Raw genomic sequence first — 27,353 nt, forward strand, 5'->3', positions numbered from 1 at the left:
CTGATCCTGCTCCAGGTTCTGCTCCTGCTTTGTCCCTGTCCTCCCATTGTTAATGTTGGGAGTGTATCGTTCTCTGCAGCAGGTGTGAGTTCATTACAAAAACAAACGACAGCACCAGCTAGTGGACCTACATGAAAACTACACCACTGTCAGTGTTTCTGCTGTTTCCATGGAAACCGACGTCGTTCTCAGAACGTCACCATGTAAATGTAAAAACGATGCGTTTTCATTGAAAGGTGATGGTGTAAATGGGGCTTGACTACAATGAGTTATAGGGAGACAAAAGGGAGAGGAGAGGTGGAGGAGGAGGAGGCAGGGGATGAAGACAGAGGAGGGGAACAGGATGAGGAGGAGGAGGAGGAGGGGGAAGAGGAGGAGGAGGGGGAGGGGGACGTTGTCATGACGCGCAGTCGCGCAGCTCAGGCGGAGGGCGGGGTGGAGGCAGCCATCCAGCCGGTGTCTCCTCTCTCTCTCTCTCTCTCCCTCTCTCTCTCTCTGCTGCAGCGGCCATGCTGCCGTCTGCCGCCTCTCTCCGCTCCTCCTCCTCCTCCGGCATCCCTGCATCCCGGGCCCGCCGACCGGCCCACACCGGCTCGCCTCGTGCGTGTTATTAAAACCCTGGGATCCTGCAGCACGCCGGTAAGTGTCTTTGTGTGTGTGTGTGTGTGTGTGCGCGCGCGCATGTGTGCGTATGTATGCGTGTGTCTGGAGGGATAAAGCAGTGGAAGTCTCCCATAGCAACACGAACCAGTTTGACGGCATTACCGGTCGGAGCCTCCCTCGCGCCGCTCTCATTCGTAACCCATTCATCTGCGGCTGTCTTTGACTGGTAATCAATGCAGGTTTCCGAGGGGATAACAAAACCCTTTCAGTCATACGGACCGAGCACGTTTCACCCGCCGCTGCTCGCATGCTGCAAACGGGAGGAGGAAGGATTTTTGATTGACGAGGAAACACTCTGAAATGACTTGCAGGTGAATAGATGGCAGCTTTGTTTCCTGCTCCAGTAACCATCCTCTGTCTTTTCTCTTTGTCAGGGATGTAGAGGATGCTGGCAGACCGGCCGAGCCAGAACCCTCCAAGCTGAACGGATCGGTCAGGCTCATGGTCTCCGGCTCTCAGGTGGATCACCGACACTGCCAAATGTGGGAAAATAATCGCTTGGAAAGTACATGTGGGACTTCCAGGTAACCAATTGTTCCTACTGGTGTCCAACTGTGACCTGATGGCTTCAGTACCTTGAGCACTAAGGACACACCCAGACTGTGGGACTTTCTGTGGACATGTAGGTCTCAAATCTGGGTTCTGCTGGAGATCAGCAAGATCGGATTGGGATTGTTCCTGGAATTTGTAGAATTCACATCAACTAAGTGCACTATGACTGGATCATCCCTCCATTTATCTGGTCCTTTGGTATTTTGGGTCTACATATAGACCAGATCAGGGCAGGATCATCTGGTTCTTCATCACTCTGGTTGGAATATTCTGTTGGAGAAGTCCCAGTCATTGGTTTTCCATCATTTCCAGGATTTTGTACGTAGCTTTCAGCTATTAGAACATGAATCTAAAGTAGCAGGGACTCTCTTCCACTGCTGTTCTCCAATAGACCTCGACCATGTCTCTGAGTAAGACCCTTGAGTTGGAGCACTTTGACGAACGGGACAAAGTTCGGCGTGGTCGCTCCACCCGAGCCAAGCGGGATGACTCCACCGGGGGCGGCGGAGGGTCCGGGCCGAGCTCCAGGGGCAGCAGCCTGGTGCCGAGCCCCGCCCACAGCGCCAACTGTAGCTACTACCGAACCCGCACCCTGCAGGCCCTCACCTCGGAGAAACGGGCCAAGAAGGTCCGGTTCTACCGCAACGGGGACCGCTACTTCAAGGGTCTGGTCTACGCCGTCTCCAGTGATCGGTTCCGCTCGTACGACGCCTTGCTGATGGAGCTCACGCGCTCGCTGGCAGATAACCTGCACCTGCCACAAGGCGTCCGCACAATCTACACCATCGATGGCAGCAAGAAGATCACCAGCATGGACGAGCTGGTGGAGGGTAAGACTCACTCATCTCTCAGCGGTACTCAGTCCGCTTCCTCCACCTCTTTACAGTTTTTATACTGAGATTAACTTCATGACCATCATTCTGGATAAGATCTCTGATACATATCTGGGTAAGAAAATGAGTACATGTCTATGATCTCCTGATGAATACTTGTGAGACGGGGTTTCTTCTCATCTGACCCTAACTTTAACCTGAACCTGAACACAACACAGCGAAAATTCTTGTTCTGGGTGTGTTTCAAAACTTTCTCTCGATTTTGGATAAGGGCCAGCTCTCAAATGCTGATAATTTGGATCATTAAAGAAACCAGTTTTAAACTTAATAGCTGGCAGCTGAAGGCTGGTGGAGGCAAGTTCTACATATTCTATAATTCAAAGTCACTTTTGACTTTACTGGATCTTCTCAACCCCAAGCATTTTCTTATGGTGTCTGATGAACCATTACTTAATGTTCAATGACTTAAAATTTGAAAGATGTATTCAAAAATGTACTCCTTCATCCAAAACAATAGCAGGGAGCATTTTGTATTTTGTCACTATTTTGATTAAATTCTTCTCATAGGAATGAGGATAGTTCTTCATATCCACAGACTGTATGTCAAAGATGAGATAATTCTATTTTCTGTGGTCTAACTTTGACTCCACATTTAAATGACTGTGAACTCTCTTGGGCATCTTCAATGCTCAACATTTTCTGCATTTTGGATGTCTGATTATGTGACAATGCAACTCTGAGCAACTGACAACACAATTTCTTGGGAAACAATCACTCTGTTGCTGTGTAAATTGGTGAAAATGACAATTTCTAGAAATGCCCAAAGGCCTGTTAACAGAAGAGTATTTTGGCCACTCATGAGGAAAAAAAAGGGGGAAAGAGGGTGGATTATTGTTGTTTTAAGTCACGCACTACAAGAAAAAATTCCAAATGTCGAGTAAAGAGGGTCATGATCAGTGATGAGCAGCTCCTGCTGTGTAAACAGAAGTTGATCTAAATAGCAACAGAGCAACTTTTCATAGCTTCATTTGATGCTAATGCTAAAACTCTTTAGGAGCTCTGGTTATTCTCCAATCTTTTTTCACCTTCATCAAGTTCAAATTCAAGCTGTCATTTTGTAATATTATGCAAGAAAGCTAACTCAATGCTACTGCCACTGATGAGGACCGGGTTATTTCAGGAATAATGAGTTTACAAGAGGGAAGTGCAATAGGAGGACGGCTATGATTAGTGCTAAAGCTAACAGTGCAATCAATGAACGTAGCTTTACAGCAAACCATAGCTTCAATACACATATTACACATGTCACAGACTGAAATGTATTCAGTGTTCTTTCTGGACGATTTACTCACCAGTCAGAAGTCCGGAGGCCCAGACCCTCCTCTCAGTAACAGGCCGATGGCTGAGTAACATCACTTATCATCAATATTGATGCGCGACTGGTTGTAATGTCGTCTAATGAGCGTTAGTTGCAGGAAGCCGGAGATGTACTGAAAAGACACAGACATCACTCTGCTGCACTTATCCAGCGTCAGACTGAGCGGAAACAGAGGCTCGGAGATAAAAACTCATCATGACCAGCTGTTCATGGTGGTCTGAACTCCAAATCTGAGCAAACGTCTAGGAGTGGTTTGGGGAGGTGGTCTAGGAATGTCTTGAGCATCCTGTTCAGGGTCGCAGGATGCTGGTGCCACTATGGCCGAAGGTGAGATACACCATCCAGTGGAAAGCTAACAAGACCATACCTGGCTCAACAAAATTTAATCACTTGAATGATTAGTTGTAATCTATTTTGTAGTAATGAAAACTGAATGTTGAAAAGGTTGGAGGGGTTCAGTGTTAGGACCCCTCATAGCCCAGCTGCAATCCCAGTTGTCCAGGATGTCTGAAAATGCAAAGTACAGAACACACTTTGACTACGCTGTCGGTCAGCTGGAGCTCACACCCGCAGCCCGAAGGCGTCTCGCTGCTCAGCCGCTATTTGAATAAACCCTCAGAGCAGGTCCCGTCCGGCTGGTTTGAAATGCAAAGTGAAAGAGTCACGCTTCATACCTGCAGAGGGATGGGAAGGAGTGTTTCTGCAGGCTGCAGCCACGCTCCGGCACGTGTGGATTAATGAAAGGTGAAGGAGAAGGAAAGAGAGCAATTAATGACCATATATGGTCAAACAGGAAGCTGACGGCAGACTGCCAGGCATGTGATTGGCTGGAGGGGGATGTTGAGGTTTTTAGGCCTATTTTGTCAGTTCTCAAACTAACACTCCTCCTCACTTGATGTAAAAACGAGACAGCAACTTTTGTTTTTTCCTGGATAAACAAACATTATGGACACACCAACAAATAATTCTTTAAAGGATGAGTACAAGTATGAATGTTCTTTACACTCCATGTTTCTTTCGTGGTCATGTCTCATGAAGCTCTGAGCTTAGCCCTGCTACCGTCTTCATGTGTGTTGTGTATTTTTTGCATTGAACAAGGAAGTGCTGCTGTTTTTGTGCTTTCCCTCACTCTGCTGCCCCACTCCTGCCCTCTGCTGGACTAGGTTGACTATAGCAGATAAAAACAGGAAGTTAATTCATTCTATTTTAAGTGGGTTACATTCAGAAGTCTCCTAGTGTTGACTGTATTTCCTCCCCTCCAGGTGAGTGCTACGTCTGTGCCTCCAATGAGCCTTACCGCAAGGTGGACTACACCAAGATCTCTGTTCCGAGCTGGAAGCCGGGCGCCAGCAGCAGCACCGGTGCGCTGAGCTCTGGCCGGACCTCCACGGCGTCGGCGGGAGTGTCGACGAGCGGCGGGCCCTCCGGCGGTGGCGCCCAGTCCTCCGCCGCCTCAACCGCCAAAGATCGGCCCGAGGGCCGGGAGGGCCGCGAGAGCAAGGACTTCATCAAGCCCAAGCTGGTGACGGTGATCCGCAGCGGCGTCAAGCCCCGCAAGGCGGTGAGGATCCTGCTCAACAAGAAGACCGCCCACTCCTTCGAGCAGGTGCTGGCCGACATCACCGAGGCCATCAAGCTGGACTCCGGAGCGGTGAAGAGGCTCTACACGCTGGACGGGAAACAGGTGAGATCATCTACCGATGGTTCGACCAATGTGGCTGACGTCAAAGAGCTGGCTGGTTCTGTTTCAGGAAAGGTTACATCGCCACAATGAGACCACAGGAATGGTGTGTGAGCTCCGTACCGCTTTAGCATGTAGCAAGGCCCAGAGAAGCTAAGCTAATGAATGAAATCATTCGAACTCTGCTGCTCCAATTGTCTCTGCTGATTAAGTTGCTGCCATTGTACCAACTATCTGTCTCTTCCTCTCAATATTAAAGAATCTGGAAACCATGGGCATTGCTCGTCCCATCAGTGTACCCTCGGGCAATGTTGCTGACAGATGACACCATGTAAAACTCACTGGGTTGTATTTGGAAGCGTTTCCCAAATTGCCATGCAGTATCGTGTCTGATACCAGACACTGGTATCAGTTTTTGTGCTTCCCTGGTTGAATTCAAGCGTGAATATCACACAACACACCATGCAGGAAGCTAGCTTGTAGCTCGCCACTGCAGGCCGTTGGCTTGCAACCGAAGCTAGATGTGCCAAATTGCTCATTCTGACAGAAAAATAAAATTGCCAACAAGGAGAAGATGTATGGATTAACCTGAGCAACAAAGAAAATCAGATCCCAGCTCATCTTGATGTGGCGTTTCAGTTTGGAGCGTAGCCGCCTTGAAACAAGCACTCTGCTGCTCTTTGTGCTTCAAGCTGCGGAAGCGCGACAGTCAGACGAAGGTAATTTGTCAAACAGCCTCTGATCCTCCATGAAAAGTCTTTCATGGATTCCGGATTCCGGATTTAAGCTTATCACATGTTCACTTGGCAGGTCTATTTTTATATTTTTACCGCACACACACATGCTTTGAAGCTGCAGAGGAGTGTGGCGGACAGAGAAAGAGCTGAGACACGAGGAGATGGTCGAAGGAGGGAGTCCGACTTGTCACATTTGACACACTCGTGTCGGAGTCGCCCGTTCAGTCACCCAGATGAGGCTGCATCCTGCGCCGAGAATGGACCAGAGCTGGATTATCGGAGTGTTACTGTGACACATTAGCAGAGATGTGGGTCACTTAGTGGGAGGAAGATGCTCTATAATCTGGATGTTATAGGAAGGAAGATGCTCTATCATCTGAATGTTGGAGGAGGAAGATGATCTGTATCTCACAGAATAGCTTTACCTTGTCTTAAAATGTAATCTGATTAATTTGGAAGGTAATATTAATCCCGTCTCCTGCAAGGAGCATCAAATTTAGCCATCAGAGTGAGTTTACTTATAACAGAGGCGCCTCACGATTGAGTTGTCTGTTCTTGAAGACGTGTGTGTGTGTGTGTATGTGTGTGTGTGTGTGTGTGTGTGTGTTTGTGTGTGTGTGCTTCCTTTCAGTTTGTGCAGCCATTTAAAGCAGAATGAACACACACACACACACACACACACACACACTTGAGTCCAGTCCCGGAAGCTTCCGGGTGCTGGGTGGTCTCCGTAGTAACGGTGCAGCCTTTGAAGAATGTGTTTGTGTTTCTCCTCTCTCAGTCAACCATGTGTGAACTCACCAGTCAGCCGTGACAACACCGGAACAGCGGCGCCCCCTGGTCTCCTCACAGTGGTACAACAGTTAAAAAAAAAACACCAAAAACAGAGCACTCAATCTGAACAGTTGGAATGTAGACCTCCGTCCAGCCATCTCTACGACTTCTGTTGTGTTTTATTCTACCGATCTACAGCATTTACATGACGAGTCAGGTGAAAACGCAACATTTCATAAAAGTTTCACACTTACCAGGCAGCCTTCTGAAAAGGATGTCTGTATCCATGGAAATGGCGTAGACACTAAAAATGATTTAGTTAGCTTACTGGTCCACTAGTTGGTGCTGTTTGTTTTTGTAATGAAACCATAAACACATGGTGCAGGGAATATAGACTGGAACCAGGAAATTATGGACCGGGACCAGGACCAGTAGGATTTGGACTGGGACCAGAACCAGGAGAAAACATTGTTCTGATTGTTCAGAAGAAGTATTTACTCATTCCATCTCGGTGCAGACGGCAGAAATGCTGCTACTGGTCCTGCGTACCAGGACTCCCTTGAAAAAGAGGTTTTTAATCTCAGTGGGACTTCCATGGTTAAATAAAGGTTGAATGAACAAATAAATAGCTAAATCGTTCTTCTGCACATGCTCAGTAGATACACAATAATGTAATAATAATAAGAGTAATCCAAAAGCAAAGGTTCTTTTCCAAAGACCAGGGAGGTATTTTTGTTATTTACCTGACGGTTTCGGCAGCTGTCAGCTGTCTTCTTCAGAGAGTCACGTGATGTTGTTGTGACGTATCTTGTCAGCTGATTTATACAGGTTTTGGCGCTATTCTCCCACTAGTGGAAGCGGGAGAACAGCGCCGAAACCGTCAGGTAAATAACAAAAATACCTCCCTGGTCTTTGGAAAAGAACCTTTGCTTTTGGATTATAAATTGGAAAGACCAATGAACCTTTTTGGACTAATAATAAGAGTAAACAGTGTGGTTTCATTCCAAAAACAGCCAACGGCACCATCTTGTGGCCATACATTCACACTACATTTTCAGTATTTCTGTGGTTTCCAATGTTGCAAAGTAAAAGCAAGTTTCCTGAAACACTGCATTTTCACTTGAACATGTGGACGAGGCCTCAATCAGGGACAACATGTCTGAATTTATTTTAACTGGAGAAAACGATCGGCTGTCTCAGCAGCGCCACACAAGACGCCGTTACCGCTGCACAAATAGTCGCGAATACCTAACAAGGGTCTCATCGTCTGTGTGTGTAATCCAAACCCTTTCCATCACCTGTTTATCGCCTCCTCCCTCCTCAATCTGCAGCATTTTCAGGTCAAATGTGGGTTTAATCCCTAAAGACTGTTCTCCACAAACCCGCTAGAGCGTTTTCAGCGGAAAACGTGAATCCCATCTGTCGCCTGCTCGCTAACGACACACACACACACCAAGCTCTGTTCCTGCCAGGTTCAAATAAGTGTGTATGTGTGTGTGTTTGTAGCTGACGTGCTTGCAGGATTTCTTCGGGGACGACGATGTGTTCATGGCCTGCGGTCCAGAGAAGTTCCGGTACGCTCAGGACGACTTCGTGCTCACGCATGGCAGCAAATCACAGGCCTTCGTCAACGGTACGGGCTCGCCTGTGTTCATATTAAGACTAAAACCAACGGCTCCATATCAATCTTCTCCGCCGTTTTAACCTTTGAGCAACACTGAACACTCTCTCTCTGTCTCTCTCTCTCTCTCTCCCACCAGAGTGCAGAGCCAAATCGTCTCGTCCGCCTGGGACTCAGAAAACTCCCAAGACTCCCAGCAGCTCTGGATTATCCTCTTCAAAAACTCCACCCAAAGGCCCATCCAGGACCAAATCACCGAGTGCAGGTGAGATGGAATGACTGGAGTTTCTCTTTGAGAAGGAAAAGACAAAACCTTCTATTAATCTTAGAAATTGGCAGAGGACCACCTCATCTCCTGCTGTCCTGTACATCAGCTCGGCTGAAACCTTTGTTTGTCTTTGAATTTAAGTTAGCATAAAAGCAGTCAGTCGGTTATTGGCCTGTACTAATGTCTGACTCAGACAGGTGGATTCATGCTTTATTGGCGGGAAGCTGGATAAACCGGCAAATTGTAATAGTCTTGTCTTCTGGAGGTCTTAGTCAGAGTCTCATTAAAGTTGGCAGATTCTCCTGTTTCAAATACAAGAGATTGCTATTTTGTTATTTGCTGTCCTCGGCTGAGGTTTAATTAATTTTGGACATGACCGTCTTGCCTTTTGTTGGTCTTTGCCACTGTCTTGTTGAACTTGACAGATATTTGACTATTCGACTTTATTTGAGCTGGAACTGACTTTGACAGATGACTATCCTGTATTCAGTAGTCTTTTACTAGAGACTGAAAACTTTATCTATCCTGTCCTGATTTGGTGGTTTTTGTGACAAACTGGCAGTCCAGCATCTCGCCCTCTTCTTTCCTGTTACAGTCACCTTTTCTTTAGTCGGCCTTTAATGAAATACTGATTGGAAATGGTAGATAGTCACCTCGTCTTGTTCCAGTGTTTCATGTAGCCTGACTGAAACTATCTCGTCTGTCTCTCAGCTAATGAGGCATCAGAATCGCAGTCAGCGGGCCGGTCGTCCAGGTCCAGGGCGTCGCCCACCAGCCCCGGGACACGACGCAGCCTGAAGGTCAGACGGACCGCCAGCCGAACTATCGCTTTCATTTGTGCCGCAGGACAATTCAGCAGTTTTTCCCGAGTTTCTCCTCTGTTACGGACTTCCTCTTCTCTCAGCAGATGTCTCCTCGTCGAGCTTCTTCCACCGACGTGAACGGAGAGGCGGAGCAGCCCGACGACGACGACGACTCCGTGGAAGGTACGACAGATCCCCACCGACGCCGCCGGTGGAGCTTTGCTTCTGGTGCAGTGACACATTCTGAGGATTTGAAACCCAATATGAAGTCATCTAGAAACAGGGGTTTGATGAGTCCGCATCCTCTGAGGCAGAAGTTACAGCACCGCTCAAGTACAAAATGAAACTAAAGTCTCTAACGTCCCACCTCCCCCCCACAGTGAACGGAAATCGATCGGTTTCCTCCTCCATCATCAACGAGAAGTACAAAGTGGGAAAAGTCATCGGAGACGGAAACTTTGCGGTGGTGAAGGAGTGCGTGGAGAGGTATCGTGCACAAGCACCTTGACTAATGCTGCCTGAAGTAACCACCTTTACACAAGCATAATCAACAGTATACAGGCTGGCACACGCAGCCGTTTTAAATTGGAGCGATCGATAAATAACTTTGGGTATGTTCCACCATGGTCACATGCTCATAACAACCAAATTAGTAACTGATACTCAAGACAATTATTAGTGTCCATGATTTGCTGGGTGGACGATCAAACAGGATTCAATAAAATTAATGGAAATCAATAACAAGACTAGTTTAAAACCATTCCAAAGCTATCAATTAACTTGAAAAAGACAACAACGAAGCCCAAAGATACACTGAGATCGCTCCAATGTTTGCATAAAATCAGCAAAATCCCGAGTCAAAAGCTAACCCATAATAGGGAAGTACAAAAACCGCCTGTTCAGGTCCAAAATCAGAAATATTCCATTCTGTAAATCAGTTTGAGGTGCACTGATTTGACTAAACTCCAGAAAGCCTCCGACGAGGTTCATCTAATCTTTATTAATGTTTGGACAGGTCGACGGGACACGAGTTCGCACTGAAGATCATCGACAAAGCTCGCTGCTGCGGGAAGGTAACAGCCGTTCACTACCGTCAGTCATCAAGATGAGAACTCAGTGAGTGCTGACCTTTAGTTAAGCCCCGCCCCCAAATGCAAGCAAGTCGAAAAGCATCCAACCACCAACTGACCGAACTGGGACAAACACTGTCAGCGTAAAACTCTGTAGAGAACCGTTTGAGCTGGAGACACTTCGGTTGATTTCTGGGCTATTTAGGTCATTTAAGACCACATGAGGTACTTTTTCAGTTTTTGCCCCCGACACCACCTGTTCCGATCCAGGGGTCTGCAACCTTCATGACCAAAAGGTCATAAAGGTCACACGGAACGCAATGGAAAAATTGCCCTTTCTGCCAACACAAGGTTGATTTTGGCCTGTAGGTTCAGACTTTTGTAAAATCAGTGATGAAAACTTTTTTTTTTTTTCAATACAGTCACTGCATGACATATTCTAAAAGCTTCATGGAGCTGCTGCTGAAGAGATGTGTGTGTGTGTGTGTGTGTGTGTGTGTGTGTGTGTGTGTGTGTGTGTGTGCAGGAGCACCTGATAGAGAACGAGGTGGCCGTCCTCCGCCGGGTTCGACATCCGAGCATCATCGAGCTGGTGGAGGTGGACGAGACGCCGTCTCAGCTGTTCCTGGTCATGGAACTGGTCAAGGTGCTTCATCGCCTTCACTCTTCTCTCTAAGAATTCCGCTGAACTGACACAAACATAAGATCAGTTTATGAACATGAAGAATTTCCTTCGACCTGGAAACATGCAGCTAGCCAGTTCCAACAGAACAAATGAGAACGTTCCAAACTGAGCTTATGAATTCCTGACCACCGTTTTGCTCTTCAGGGTGGAGACCTATTCGACGCCATCACCTCCTCCACCAAGTACAGCGAGCGCGACGCCAGCGCCATGGTGTTCAACCTGGCAGGAGCCATCAAGTACCTGCACCGGATGAACATCGTTCACCGAGACATCAAACCGGAAAACCTGCTGGTACGCTCATCGTAACCCATCCATCAGTACGTCCAACCACTCATCAGTACGTCCAACCACCCATCAGTACATCCATCCATTCCTCAGTACGTCCAGCTATCCATCAGTACGTCCAACCACCCATCAGTACATCCAGCTATCCATAACTACTTCCAACCACCCATCAGTACATCCATCCATTCCTCAGTACGTCCAGCTATCCATCAGTACATCCAACCACCCATCAGTACATCCATCCATTCCTCAGTACGTCCAGCTATCCATCAGTACGTCCAACCACCCATCAGTACATCCAGCTATCCATAACTACTTCCAACCACCCATCAGTACATCCATCCATTCCTCAGTACGTCCAGCTATCCATCAGTACATCCAACCACCCATCAGTACATCCATCCATTCCTCAGTACGTCCAGCTATCCATCAGTACGTCCAACCACCCATCAGTACATCCAGCTATCCATAACTACTTCCAACCACCCATCAGTACAGCCATCCCTCCATCAGTACATCCAACCACCCATCAGTACATCCAACCATAAATCAGTGCATCCAACCATAAATCAGTACATCCAACCATACATCAGTACATCCATCCCTCCATCAGTACATCTATCCCTCCATCAGTACGTCCAACTACCCATCAGTACATCCAACCATACATCAGTACATCCATCCATCCATCAGTACATCCAACCATACATCAGTACATCACATCCATCCATCGTGCTGTTTTCACTGTGAGGCAGACACACTCCAGTGTCATTTTGTCACTTTACCACATTCAGGCTAGTCAAACTGCTAATGCTAGCAACTTTCTATCAGCATTTTCACCTGACGCGTCGTTTACACGGCAATGATTTCAAGTAGAAACTGAACATGCAAATCTTTTCTACATTTTTGTGTGTCTGTTTATACAACCATGGTACTTGGAGCTGCTGAAAATGCAACATATTTTTAAAAGGGATCCCAAAGTGGAACTCATTGAGAATGCTCCAACTCCATGTAAACGGATGATAACAACACTTTCTGGAAACACTCAGTCTCTGTCCCAAGCAGACGGCTGAAACTCTGCTCCTGGGCCTATATTTGAGTTCCACAGACTGTCAGCTGTTCTGTTTGTTTATTTGTTGTGCAGGTGTGTGAGTATCCGGACGGCACCAAGTCGCTGAAGCTGGGGGACTTTGGATTGGCGACTGTGGTAGAAGGACCGCTGTACACTGTGTGTGGCACGCCAACATACGTCGCCCCGGAGATTATCGCAGAGACTGGGTGAGAGCAAGCTACAGCCAGACAGAGTTACACATGTTCCAGGAAATGAGTTGCTTAAAGGTAGTAGAGTGTACTGACCGGGAACTGATTATACTTGGTTCTGGCTTCATTACTGATAAAGACCATTTACCGTGTATGAACCGTTGTGTTGGTGCAGTTACGGCCTGAAGGTGGACATCTGGGCGGCTGGTGTGATAGCCTATATCCTGCTGTGTGGATTTCCTCCTTTCAGAAGGTCAGTCATTTGGTTTTGAATAGTTTTTTTGTTATGCAGTCATGTATTTGTGAAATGAGTCATTTTCCTTTTTGAGTTTCATTGTTTAAATGGAGTAAAACTTTTTAATCACCTGTAGTGAGAACAACGTGCAGGAGGAGCTGTTCGATCAGATCCTCAGAGGGAAGCTGGAGTTTCCGTCTCCGGACTGGGACGCCATCAGCCTGCCGGCCAAGGTACTGCCGGCATTACAGGCCTGCACAACAGGAAACAGCAAAACACACAATTCCTTTAAAAGTAAAAGCTACATTTAAAGTGACAATAGATGCTTGAAATAGGCCAGGCACTTTGATGCTAATAAATTAAATGGGAGCGTCAAGCTCAGATGGGAAAGTGTATAAAAGCACAATAAAGGTGATTTTGCAGCTGGTGTGCTGAAGTAGCAGTTCAGAATTAGCTGCTGCTGTGCTAATACAGCAAACGGACAATGAAAGTGAGTTCACGGCTCTAAAGCCAATAATTAATACTCTACAATTCAAGTGAGACTGCAGCTCTAATGCTAACATCTCACTATAGAATTCACCATAATGTTTGAAAAAAATACTGATACAGTGAGTTTGAACCTCTAATTCTCACATTTAATGTATAGCATTTAAAAGAGTGAGCAACAGTTCTGAATAAATATGAGAATTGAATCATAATGTGTTGATAAAAATGGATGATTAATTCAAAATATGTTAGCATAGCAAATGCTTACAGAAATTGATGATTGGGTCAGCAGATGTAAATCCAACAAGAAAAACAGACGATTAAAGTAAGTGTCGTCTACAAAATCGAAGCTAACTATCAATTTAGTGACAACTATATTATCAGTTTAGGAGATCAGTGTATCTTCAGTGATCTGCTACGAATGAGGCTGGATTGTAAGACGTGCTAACAGTCACATGACCTGCTCCTCAGATGCTGATTAGCCAGATGCTGCAGGTGAACGTGGACGCCCGCTTCACGGCCGAGGAGGTCCTGTCCCACCCCTGGGTGACTGTAAGAACCAAAAAATCCTTTTTTGTTTTACATAGCAGCAGTAGGTATTCGTGGCATTCATGGTTACCTGTCATACGTGTTGGTCCAGGATGAGGCTCCTGTGGACTCAAGCACTGTGAGCAGCACAGAAGACCAGACCAGTGGAGAGACGCTGGAACCGGAGCAGGAGTCCCCGATCCTGGAGACCAAACAAGTTCCATCCCCTCTGGTCTAGAACCGATAAGACTTTCATCGACTGAAAATCCAACCTAGTCATTCGGAAACCATGAACGTTGTCGACCTCTGGTCTGGATCCCAGGAGATCTGTCCAGTCCATCTCAGAACCTTGTTAGAACTCCTGTTGAGCACACACTCAATTTTTAATGAGTTTCTATTGAACTTAACATGAAATCAGGAAGGTTCTCACTATCCCGGGCTAGTCCTTGGTTGTGGATCTTTTGCTTTCTGGAAAACGAAAGAAAACATATCTGATAGTTTTAAGAACCCCACCTGCTGAGGTCAGACCCGTTTTATCTACAAGTTCAGTGTGAAACCATGAAGGTTTGCACCAGTCTAGACCGAAGTGTCCAAACAAATCCAGTCCAGCTTCAGATTATAGAAAACCAAAAGTGATTGTATGAATCTAAACCTGTGCAATGAGAAGACAAAGAAATTCCTATCTTTGCCGGCCAAACCAGATCCCTCGTTTGAAATTAGCCTAATCTTATTCAGACCTTCAGCAGATTACCAGAAACCAATCAAATTCTGAAAACAGAAACTCAGCATAACCCTCTGGCTGTGGTCTTTCTGAAGACCAAGAATGTTGTGCACCTGCAGCCCATCTGAGAATCCTCTAGTCTGATGTAGAACCGCTGTAGGTCATCCATTTGGTCCAGTTCCTTCATTGCTGTGATCTTGGCAGCGTTAATTCTTGAGAAACTGTTCCTCCTCAGCGAGAGGAAATCCATGCAAGTTCCCATGAATCCAGTAGCAGTCCCCTTTAGCATTTCCTTCCCACTCCTACCCCTGAGAAAGCGAATGTGAGATGTAGAAAAACCCAGGAGACGCGTTATTGTGGCGTTTGGACCTGTAGTTCCTCTGGTTTCAAAGAGGTTTCTCCAGTATTGTTCCCTCTTGTCCTGACCTTGTGCCATTGAACCTCTGGTGGATGATCAGAGGTCTGTTTGTGCTGCTGATGAGCTCCACTGAACTCTTTTTTAACTTTGTTTTGGTGGGACTCGAACAAAGTCACCTATCTACTTGAAGGACCATATCAACACTGGGACGTCATGATGGTGCTACTGGACTCGTTACTGTTTCATCGCCCAGTGTCTAATCCAACTGGACTGCCGTTTACAGGACATGGCCTTTACCTCTGGCATATGGCACACGAACGGCTGCAAAAAGGCCCTCAAACCTGGTTTCTAGTTTCATAAACAGCTGATTCACCTGCGAACACTCCCCCTAGTTCAGGGACTTTCCTCTCTTTGGTTCCTGTCGCTCAACGAACAGGATGTCTTCCATTAACTCGGGGGAAACGTCCCGCTCCTTCTGCCTTCGCCCTCCAGCTTTCCTTCTGCTGACCTGAAGCACGATGTCCAGACCGACCGAGGAGAGATTGGAACCCCGGGGCCCCGTTGTGCTACAGGTAAAGACATCCCGATACCTAAAACCTCTGACCTTTCGAGGTCTCTACCTGTAGCTCAAGGGTCCGGTCCAGTCCAAATCCAGCTCTCCTCGGTCTGCGGAGAAGGACACAACATGCTGTAAATACTGTAGATATCAGTCTGTCTGTTAGTGTCCGTCTATCTGTGTGAGTCTGTTGTGAAGTAGGGAAACAGTAGCAGTTTGAAGAAACTAAATAGTGCGACAACAAAAGAAACAATCTTATCACGGACATGTGGTGTCAACACCACAAAAGAAACAACCTTGTTTTATCCAAAGAGCAAATGTTTGATGATAGAAATAAACAATTTTCAACAAAATTAGCTACCTAAACACTTAAAAACAGGGTGAAATGTGAGATCCGTAGTTTCGGTGTTGACGAAGCGAATAAATCTACTGGTCAAGTCTGGCAGCAAATCCATCAACTCTTGACCGGACGGTGACCCATCGCTTTCCTAATATAGTCATGTGTCCGTGTGACGTGAAATCCACCAATCATATCGCCCCATCCACCATCATGCAGTCATTAATCACTGAGAATGAAGAGTGCAGGTGCGTGTGAGCAAATAAGAGAGTGTGTGTGTGTTTGAAATCCACAGCAGGATGTTTGATGGGATGAGGTTTGTGTGCATGTTTGCAGTGCTGGATGGCGGCGTGATTTCTTTAAAACTTGAAAACGTGCTGGCCTGATGCAGTGTTACGACCTGACTGACCACAGCGCGACCTTTCCATGGCCTTGACCTTTCAGGACGGAGCCGCTGGTGAAGACTTTAACCTGATGAAGCTGATCAGCTGAGATCATTTCTTTGGGCGGGGAAGATTGTGTTGCTCTGTACTGCAAAACAGTTCAGGGTTCGTTCACACAAATTTTTAAATTTTTAAGTTTTCGAGTCAGAAAAGTTACATCTTGTTTCCAAGCATTTTGAAAAATGTGTTTTCTCAAGTTTCCATGGAGACAAATTGGGAACATTCTCAAAAAGTTGCGCTATGCTCGGTTTCCAGAGTCGGAACGTTTTCTCAAATGTCCACTCTCAGTGGCTCTGAGCACCGTTGTGGAGAAAACGGACCCTGAGTTCGACATGACTGAGGTAAACAAAGCCAAACAGGCTCTTCGGCCACTAGAGGTCGCCACAAGTCCAACGGCTCTACCGACTCATCTGCATGGGGCTCATGGAAACAACCAGTAATGGGACTGAAATCATTTCAATCTGCTCGACTCCAGAACTGTCGGCCAGGTTTCACATTGAAATATCACTTTTCTTAGTTTTCAATTAAGAAAATCCAAACTTCAGGAGTAAATTCTGCTCTTTGACGTGACGACCCTTGACCCCTCTGAGCACTGAAATGAAGGGTCTGATCGTACTACGGATGTCTCTGTGAGGCAAAATCAGCTGAACTCTTCATCGGCACCTCGACCTGTGACCCTTTATGCTCTGAACCCAGTAGTCTTAATTCTTTTCTCTTTGCTTTGAACCAAACCGAGAGGAGCCTTCTGCTGCAGCCGCCCGGGCTCATTTTTAGTATTTCACTTCAATCTTTGGAGCATTTGCCTGTTTGCATGATTCATTCCATCAAGTCAGTCATGTTTTAATTAGAGATCCCGAATACATCCTTAGTTTTAATGAGTCGTCGTCATTTGGTGAAAAAATAGTGGACTCAAGAACACTGAAAGATATGCACGGAGATCCTCGGAAAAAAAATAAATGAGAACAAAAGCGTAAAACAAGACAATTTAAATTTTTAGTGACCTCTTTAAAAACATTTACAAACAAACCCAACAATAATGAGCTACAATAGGCAATGGCATGAAGAAAAAAATTATCTTTTACCAGGAGTAAAGTGATGTGGAGGTGGAGGCTCAGCGCCAGAGGCTTCATCCTGTGACTCTTCAGCTTCTCTGGAGTGGCTCCCTGCAGCTTTCACCAAATTCTGTTGGAATGAAGATGTTCAGAATCACTTATTTTGTTGCACAACCAGTGGTTCCATAGTTTGTGTAGTGAAACTCTGCAGGTGATAAATGCTGTTTTTCCAAACACAACTGTCAGCAGGCTAGCTATGGTCAAATCCAGAAAAAGAGAGACTCCTGTAAGGAAAAAAATGCAATGTTTAAAGTCTAGTTTTGACTGCCAAAGACGCTGGTTACCCATGTGCTTGATTTGTGGAGACTTAATGATGAAAGTGCTAAACTGCCAAGACAGCTAGAAATCAAAACGGCGCCCCTAGAAAAATGGAATTTCTTGGAAAGTGGATAAAAATTACTTTTCTGGTTGTGAACATTGTTTTGGAGCTCTGCAAAATTAGGGATGCACTGATCTTTCAAAGAGAAAGGTGAAATATGAGTACTAACCTTTAGCTAGTACCAGTATGAGAACTCCAAGATGCCATAAAGCAGAAGTTATATTCTGTACGGAAATGATCTACAAAGGCTTTGTTGCATGAATCACCTCCACACAGCCGCTGTGTCGACGCTACGTCACCTCCAACAGCCTCACAGTGCTCCGTTAGCAGTGCGTAGCATCTATCTACACACTGCTCTGTGTGTACTGGAGACTGTAGACCCAGGGACAAAGCTGTCAGTGAGTGAATCAGTCAGACTTTAATCATGTTTAGCATGTAGCATCGCTGGTGCGTTAGCCCTGAAGCTCTTCAGCATGTAGCATGGCTCTGAGTCACAGGCGAAGCAGTTAAGCTAACAAGTGACAACGTGTTAACGCTGCTGCTCCGAATGTCTCTGCTGAAGTGGCTGGTGTTGCACCAACTATCTTCCTCCTCCTCTTGATATTCTATCAGAACATGATCAAGTCTTACTTTTTACATTTACATTAATATTAAAGACTCTCTAAACCGCAGACGTTGCTCGTCCTCTCTCATCTACCTACTGCTGACAGACGATGTCATGTAATATGGTGCGGTTTGCATCGGGGATCTCTCACGAGTACGCTGTGCAGTATCGTATTGTATGCCTACCGACTCTTGAGTTTGAGGATACTTGAATGCACCACAAGTCATTTCTCTAAAGTCGAATCTGAGCATCGACCTTTGCTGTTTTTGTTCACCGACCCTCGACCTTATCCTTTATTGTTTGCAGTATTGCAGGTTTTGTGTCTTTGGGACGTTTTCCTGAAGAGATTCACTGAAAGAAAGACGGAAGCATTCTTCAGCAGACAAGCTGAAGTGGTTTCAGGTGACTTTGACCCGGGCGCTCCTTGCTCTCCGGGCTCTTTGTGTTTGTACCGGATGTGGCGAGTGTGTCTGTGTGTGTGATCATTTCACATCATGCCTCATCTTAGACCACCTGATTTCTTTCAATGAAGTTTCGTAGAACAGGATTAGGATTATGAAGCCAACTGGGCAGCTTTCCTAAAAGAGGTCTCATTTTCTGTTCTGTTCAATCACACAAAAACTGTCTGATTAAATCTGTTGATGTGAAAAGTCTGGAGACGATCCAAACACGAGCATCCTAAAACTTTCCAGAGCAATTTCAGATTTCTGAGTTGGTTTTTCCTCGAGATGCTTTTAGGAAAACTCGCCCTGCCGTGAAGTGTTGGACGACGTTTTGAGGACCTGTCGTCGACATGATTTAGTGCTAACATTGATCTGTGATGTGATGTGTGTTGATATGGAACATGTACGTTTGCCTGGATCCGGGTCAAAACTCTGATCCGTGCTGAGAAAAGATGCATTCGACTGTGAAAATAAAACTAATGCTAATTGAATCCCGCTGTGGTGTCGTGTCTCAGACAATCTGAACAAACAGCGAAAGAAAGAAACGGAGCCAAAATGAATGCTGTGCCTCAAGTGAGAAACAGAGTTCTGCTGGAACTGGCAACAGCTTACAACTGTAAGACAGCAGGAAGTGTTAATAAGAGTCCAACTGTACGTTCCCAAAAACCTATCGCTGTTTCGGAGTCACACTGAAGCCCCATTTAGACAACATTTCAACACTTCAACTGAGTTTTCATTTGAGAAAAGTTTCATGTTTACACGGCGACATTTGTAAAAACTTCAAAAACTTTTCATGTTTTCACTCAAATTTTTATCTTGTTCCACTCGTCGGTGTCCTTTGTTTTTTGTAATGAAACCACACATGGAGAACAATGCACTCTAAGCATTACCGATGGAGAACACGGGCCTTCATTTCAACTCAGTTCAGTTCAGCTTTATTTATATAGAGCCAACTTCATTATCATTTTGTAATTTCTAGGCTGCTTTTAACAGAGAAAACCCAACAGATCCACATGAGCAAGAATAAGACCGAGGAAAAGAAAACTCCGTTTTCTCATTGCTATTCTGGTTGGGGTGAGGGGACGGAGAGAGAAAAAAGGACAGGACAGACAGATGGATTCCCTGAACCAGCTCAGCGTTGCTCATTTGGACAGACCACCAAGTGGGATTGTTATTGCGGTGACTGTCAACTCTAAAACTACCAAGCCGTGGATGATATGGACTGGGGCCAGGAGGAGGACTAGGAGAATGGACTCTATACACAACTTCACTACTTCCTGAACTTCAGGAGGCTCCTTGTTTCCCGTCTTTCATGATGGGACGAGCTGATTAATCCAGGTGTCCCTGACCTCTGTAACAACAACAGACACACCTGCATTAATCAGCTCATCCTATCATGAAAGACAGGAAACAAGGAGCCTCCTGAAGTTCAGGAAGTGGTTGAGTTGTGCATAGAGTCCATATAGAATGGGACCAGGACCAGGAGCAGAGGTTATGCTGTCAACAAAGAGATGGGAAGTACAACCTTCGGATCCATTTCCAAAAAGTTGTGTTTTCAGGTATATGTGCATCAAGACGTCTGGGTCAGCTGATTTTCTAGAACAGTGGTTCTCGACTGTTTTTCCGTGAGGTTCCCCCTGTGCACAGTTTTTTCATTCAAGTACCCTCTAACCAGGGTGAAGCATTTTTATTCCAAAAAGCAGATAAAGGTAACTGAATGCTAAAACAAATAAATATTCACTTAAGAGTCAAGATGTCCGTGCAGAGGAGTACAGTGACGTGCAGTCAGGGTAGGCACTGCCTACCCTGGGCTGATAGGGAAAAATGAAATCATTCCATTTTAATAATTAGTTTTTCTATTTTTTTTTCAATTGATTTATTATTATTATTATTTTACATATATTTTTTCAAATTTTAATTTCCGATATAGTACTATATATAGTACCTTTCGGTTTGAAAGTGACAGCATTTAGTGCTTTTCACAGCCCAGTAAAAATGACTCAACACAGACTCCTCCTGGCCAAGCAGAGAAGCTGCACAAGTAACTTCCCCTCGTGCTGTATTACAGTGAAGGCCCCGCCCTCTCCTGAAGGCACAGCGCCGCTCTGCCTTTATCTGCCATATCGTCGTAATGATTTGTGTTCGCGCAGTCAGTTTCACCATATAAAAACCATTTACGCAAAAAGGCAGATCGCTACGCTGCCTTTTTTACGTTACTCTGCTGTGCCAATGCTCTACGTACGTTCACGGAGAATTAGTGAATCGATCCTTTTCAGGTGACGTCACTCTGTTGCATTGTGGGATTGAATCGCCGTTTCCCAGGCCACGGTCTCACTCTGTGATTCACGTCTTTGAGTGCGGCATTATTTCTCAGAAATGGGACGATCGTGTTGCGTGACAGGCTGCCATAATAAGTCGCATCGATGGAATGGGAGCTGGACAGAAGGCAGGCTCCGCTTTTTGAAGTTTCCCACGTGGAAAAGAAATTACGGGGAGCAGACTGAGGAAATAAGGAAGAGGCGTCAGACAGCGGGGGTCGCAGCAGGGACATGAAAGAGCATCACTTTCCACTCCATATCTGCCAACAGGGCTGTTTGCTCTCGACATAAAGGCAAGTAAGCGAGTTTTCAGTGTTACTGAAAATGTGGTTTCTCTCTGAATGAAGTCACGTTAGCCGCTAACGGCTAGCGCACCTGCGAACTGGCTTCACCCAGCTGCGAACCAACTTCACTTGTGAAATCCAGTCAGCGGAGGAGGGCAGTGGAGAATCACTTCATGCTAAATCTGTTCACTGTGATAACTGTGTGAATGGCATGAATTAGGGGCAAGAGGAGCGGCACATATGTGCAGTAGAGCTTTGAGCATAAACCTAATTGTTGTTTTTGGTTGCTGCTTTCAGGTGTTCTTTCATTAAATGTGTGTTGGGGTGTGGGCCCTGCAGAGAGAGAGACGTTTCAGCACCGCAGACAACTCCGCGTCCGAATTGTCATTTTCTCACTCATTTTGCGTCTCGATCACAAACAAGGAATGCGCTGTGTGGTCATGAGATATAAAGTTAATTGAGAGTCTTGGGACTGCTATTAAGTCATTGTTTAAGCTTTTTTAATGGTGTTATACGATCTTGATTTTGTTAGAGTAAGCTGGCACTTACCTGCCTACACATGTAAATTGTCATTGGTGTGTCCGTAGCAATTTGCGACTGCCTGCCTACCTAACCCTGGAGCTCACGGCACGTGCCTGGAGAAGTAATCATCAACCTGAATTTCCTTCTTTTGGGATTATAATAAAGAACCATCTGGATCGTATCTTATCATGAAGTTAATCACAAACACGTGGAATGTGCCAGGTAGGGACAAACCATCGTGATGTTTGGAGAAAGTCTGGGTTTATGGTCATGAAATGGAAAAGCTGACTCGACATGAAATTCAGTGGATGAACGAATAAATTTATTGAAGTATTGTTTTACAGATACATTTCATAAAAGAATTTTGAATTCTTGCCAGTCTCAAAGCATTTTTTTTTTTAAATCTCAAGTACCCCCAGGAGTATGCATACCCCCAATTGAAAACCTCTGCTCGAGGAGACACCTGTCGCCCCCTGCTGACTGATGTCAGAAGTAGTGGTTATAGTTCAGGTAAGTTTCTGTGCCCTAAGCTGAACCTTTCATGGTTTCATGAAGGAGCCATGAAGTTGCTGAGGTTGAAGTTGACTGTAAAGATGTTGTCAAGATTCAGACTGAGAGTTCAGAGGCTGCTCAGGGTGAGAGTTTCTGTTCTCTCCAGACCCGTCTTTGTTGGAGGAAGTTGATCAGAAGAGTGCTGAAAGACTTCAGAAACACTTTCTCTGCTTCACATGAAAACCACCTGAGCTGAACTGTCTGTCTCGTGTGACCAACGCCCGGATTTTACAGTTTAATGGAGGTTGGAACAAGTTCAAACTAATCCTCTCAGAGCAAAGGAGGAAGAAACTAACTTGATTTTACGGGATCTTATTAATTTGAAGCAGCACGACCATATCAACAATGTTTCTGTTATGATCTGAAGTTTTATGGGACATTTTATAGGTTTATAGAGCAGCAGTGCAGGAACCAGAGCACTGGGGAAAGCAGTGTGAGTCATCTGGATCATCAAGATAAAAATCCCCACGAGACCTGCCATAAACAATGAACCTAATAAGCATAAAAGGAAAACATTGCTACATTGATTTACACACCAACACCCACCATCATACAACACACACGTGCCAAACAGACAACACCGGCGCCACATTACAGATGTTTTTGCACCCAAAATCCTGCTGCCCCTCCCCCTCCACACAGTGTCAAAGCAGACAGTTTCTCTACGGTGCCAACAACGAGAACCTGCTCCTGACATCAAGCCCTATGCCAAACATTACAGAGAATTCCAATGGAAGGATTCACACCACTTATTAAGATATTGATCAACTCTTTCTGTCAGGTTCAAAGAAATATTTTCACAAGCATCCAAGTTTAAATCTGGGGCAGAGTGGCCACTGTGCCAGGTTTCTGAAACTGAAGGCATATCGATAAGGATTTAGGGGAGGTTCAAGCACGCACCCCTCTCAACCGGCTGTTGCCATTTATTAGGATGCATACTGGGCCTCCTATACTGCACAGGAAAAGTGGTGAAGATGTCAAATTGCTAAAAGTACTCACAAGGAATTGCAGAAATCAGGAGAAGTCTTGGCCAATAAAGTGCCAAGGTTTACTTTGACTAGATCACATAATTTAATATCGAAAAGTATACCTAAATTACTTGATCTTGATTATCAGCATGAATGTGAAAGTGGGGCCTCAACACCCTTGTGTCTTTTATGGCTTTTAAGTAGGAGGCGTCAGATGGGGCGGGGGGGTCCCGACTTTGACCACTGGACCCTGAGAAATTTGAGAATGAGGTTAATTTAACTTTAATTGTACTGAGTTAGCTGGGTAGTAAATTGCTGGCCTGAAATAAAACAATATCATCTGCATAAAACAATTTTTGGACTGAGTCCCCCCTCAGCTGTCACTCTGGGAAAACCACAGTCACAGCTGATTATTGTGAGTGTTGGACAAATAAGACAGAAGACCAAAGGGGAAAGCCATGGCTCAGGGCTCTGAACATTTCTTCATTCAATGGACACATGAAAACCACCTGAACTGAACTGAGCCGAGCCCGCCTCTTGTGATCAATGCATACAATTTACAGTGAAGCGGAGGTGTAAACAAGTCGTTAACCTTCAAAGTGGTTATCAACAGGATTGCAATCAAAGTTCAACTTGATCCTATCAGAGCAAAGGACCGGGAAACTAAGGTGTGTTTGATGTCAGTTGTGAGGTTTAACAACTGCTGAGCAGGAAGAGAATCTCTTCAAACTCTGGCTGTTGTTGAGAGGAGAAGATGGCTCAAAGAGGAGCTCAGCTGGATCCACTAAAGTTCTTTTGTCCCATCTGTCTGGATCTCCTGAAGGATCCGGTGGCGGTTCCCTGTGGACACAGCTACTGCAGCAACTGCATTCAAAGCCACTGGGATCGAGAGAAGTACAAGGGAATCTACAGCTGCCCTCTCTGCAGAGAGAAGCTCAAGAAGCGGCCAATCCTGAAGAAGAACATCATGTTGGCAGAGCTGGTGGAGTTTCTGAAGAAGACTGGACTCCAAGATGCTTCAGCAGAGAGCAGAGACAAACTCCAGGACATCCTGAGAGAGACGGCGACAAGCATCTCTCTGAGAGCCGCTGAAGAGGAGCTTTTACTGCTGCAACCACAGCCAGAGAGCAGAGCAGACTTCTTACGATATTCACAGCAGATCACACTGGATCCAAACTCTGCACACGAACAACTGCTGCTGTCTGACAGGAGCAGAAAAGTCACTTATACGTGGAAAAAACAGCCTTATTATGACCATCCAGAAAGATTCACCAGAAATATTCAGGTTGTGAGCAGAGAGAGTCTGGCTGGACGTTGCTACTGGGAGGTGGAGAGGAGGGGAGGAGTCATTTATGTAGCAGTCACCTACAAGAACATCAGCAGAGGAGGGAGGGGAAAGGAGTGTGTTTTTGGATATAATCACAAATCCTGGGCTTTATTTTGTGACTCAAACAGTTTAATTTTTCGGCACAACAAAGCACAAACTCTGCTCTCAGGTCCTCGGTCCTCCAGAGTGGGAGTGTACCTGGATCACACAGCAGGGATTCTGTCTTTCTACAGCGTCTCTGAAACCATGACTCTCCTCCACAGAGTCCAGACCACCTTCACTCAGCCGCTACATGCTGGAGTTTTCCTTTATCCCTTTGAAGGAAACTCTGCAGAGTTCCTGAACCCCGAGTAGAGGACGCCATCAGATCTCCTTGTGTAGCTTCCTAAAGGAGCCTCCACGTGAGACGTTGAGATTTCTGACAGAAGGAAGATTTGAAACCAACAGATGGTCGGCCGTCTTCTCAGAGACTTTCTACATGGACAAAAGGATGTGAGACGAGTGAGGAGAGACTGAAACAAGCTGAGTGAGTGGAGAAAAACATGGAACTGCAGCCATCAGTCTCCTCACTGATTCCTCAACTGACGCTTTTCTAATCGTTGGACTCATTTTTAAAGCTTCTTCTAAATATAGGGATGAAGAACAGCAGTTTGACCCAGGGTGGTAATGACAGAGTCAATTAAAAATAAACAAACAAGCAAACAAACAGAAAATATAATGTATGTATGTATGTATTTGTGTATATACTGTCTGTATATGTATATATGTATATATGTGTGTGTGTTATGTGTGTGTGTGTGTGTGTATATATATATATATATATATATATATATATATATATGTAGATATGTAGATATGTATATGTGTGTATGTGTATGTGTATATGTATAAATATATGCATAAGTATAATTCCTGATGTATGTTGTATGTTAAAATATGCGCGAAAAACACTTCAAAATGATTAAGTAGAGGCAGATTACATACAGAAATTAAATATTGTATAGGGGAAATGTTATGCTGTGATTGTGTATGAAAAGTATAAATATGTTAAAGTTCATATATCACTGTAGGGGGTGTGGATAAAAGGGGTAGGATTTAATAAGTTTAACTTCTTCCTAATCCTTTTCGAACATGTAGATGGGTAACACATGCAGGTTGTTGCTGAAGTCTTCGTTTTCTTTTAATTTTACTATGCATGTGTTTGTTTCTGGTGACGACCTATTTTCCGTTTCTTTTGCATGTTCGAAATAAAAAAAAATTCATTCATTCATTCATTCATTCTCAAACTGGATTTTCTTCTTCACGGACCACAGGAAGCTGCAGCTTTTCACACTTTGGGGGATGTGAACTGGAAATTACCTTCACATGTTGATAAATCTTTCCTTTTTGGATGATTCTTTACTAACATTTGATCCTTCAGAGTGGAGATGTGTGGATTTTCTTTGTTAAAAATAATCAACTGACTGTTTTAGTTTGTTTTTTAAAGGTCTTTTTCACTCAGCAACTTGCAGTAAGTTTGAATGTTTTAGATGAAATGACTTGAATATGCTAAAAAAAAAGTAAGAAATTAGATCAGCACAATCATTGCTTGCTTCATCATTGCTTCATCTGTAGTGCTCAGATACACATTCGTCACACACCAGTTTTTACTGAATCTACAATTTTTTTATCAGTACATAGAAAAATCAGTTGTCTCACTAACAGCACTTTGTCAACTGATAGTTTTACAGTTTGTGTGTGTGTGTGTGTGTGTGTGTGTGTGTGGCCTCATAAGGACAATTCAACCTCCTCCTCCATGACTCCATTATGAAAACATGGATTTTAGCTGTGGGCAGAAGGAAGCCTTTCTTTTCAAATCAGCTGAGGCCACATTTTAATTTTTTTTCCTCTTTTCTTGTCAACAGAACATTTCAAATATGTGGATTTTCATTCATTTTTACAAGAGTGATCTCAGTGATTTGGTTTGTTGGAGCTTTTCTGTCTTTGAAGCTGTAAATGAGTCATTTCTACTGAGCTATAAAATCATTACAGTGAATGATGCATGTCAAGTCTCAAAAATACAGTTCATTCTGTTTGTTTCTGTACAGAGGAGAACTTGGAACAGTTCAGAGGAAATCACCTCAGAATTTAACAAATTAAAAAAGTGGTTTGATGCAAAGAAATGAAATTTGAACAAGATATAATTGGTGTCGTTTGTTAATCGTTAAGGGAACAGTGGGTTAAAAGTCATGACCGAGGATGTAAATGTAGAGTGGGCTGAAGAAATGAAGTGACTGTGTGATCTTTGATCGTGAGATATGGGCGCCATAAAGCCAGAAACAAAGAACTGGCTGATAAGAGAAAGGTTTACTGACAGGGAGGAGGGTTGTGCTTACAGGGGAAACCTGAACGCCAGAACCAGACTGAGACTGTTTGAATAAGGTTTGGACTCACAAGTGTGAATCAGCGCAGGGATGAAGAAGCGGGGTGAATTCCCGCGGCTGTCTCTTCCACTGTACATGTCTGAGTGATTGTATATTGTTGTGTATGTGTGTAGAGTGTGCATGTATGTTCTCAGGAGGATGGGGGCAATGTCTGAATGAAGACGTAAAAAATACACAAATTATTCTAGAAAACAAATATATAGCTGC

General features: G+C 44.9%; 2 protein-coding genes across 2 annotated transcripts; both read left to right on the forward strand.

Moving 5' to 3' along the window:
* Positions 1-1,141: 1,141 nt before the first annotated feature.
* On the forward strand, positions 1,142-14,770 carry LOC115381157 (serine/threonine-protein kinase DCLK2-like). Its single transcript, XM_030082414.1, has 16 exons — positions 1,142-1,187; positions 1,607-2,045; positions 4,689-5,110; positions 8,125-8,251; positions 8,379-8,504; positions 9,219-9,307; positions 9,415-9,493; positions 9,691-9,796; positions 10,326-10,383; positions 10,907-11,026; positions 11,210-11,356; positions 12,495-12,628; positions 12,786-12,863; positions 12,982-13,078; positions 13,803-13,883; positions 13,972-14,770. Exons 1-16 carry the CDS (start codon positions 1,173-1,175, stop codon positions 14,095-14,097), a joined length of 2,244 nt encoding a protein of 747 aa, XP_029938274.1. The 5' UTR covers positions 1,142-1,172; the 3' UTR covers positions 14,098-14,770.
* A 9,593-nt stretch (positions 14,771-24,363) lies between these two features.
* LOC115382652 (tripartite motif-containing protein 16-like) lies at positions 24,364-25,077 on the forward strand. Its single transcript, XM_030084481.1, has one exon. It carries the CDS (start codon positions 24,364-24,366, stop codon positions 25,075-25,077), a length of 714 nt encoding a protein of 237 aa, XP_029940341.1.
* Positions 25,078-27,353: the final 2,276 nt, after the last annotated feature.

Source organism: Salarias fasciatus, chromosome 3 (genome assembly GCF_902148845.1).
Source record: "Salarias fasciatus chromosome 3, fSalaFa1.1, whole genome shotgun sequence".
Lineage (NCBI taxonomy): Eukaryota > Metazoa > Chordata > Actinopteri > Blenniiformes > Blenniidae > Salarias > Salarias fasciatus.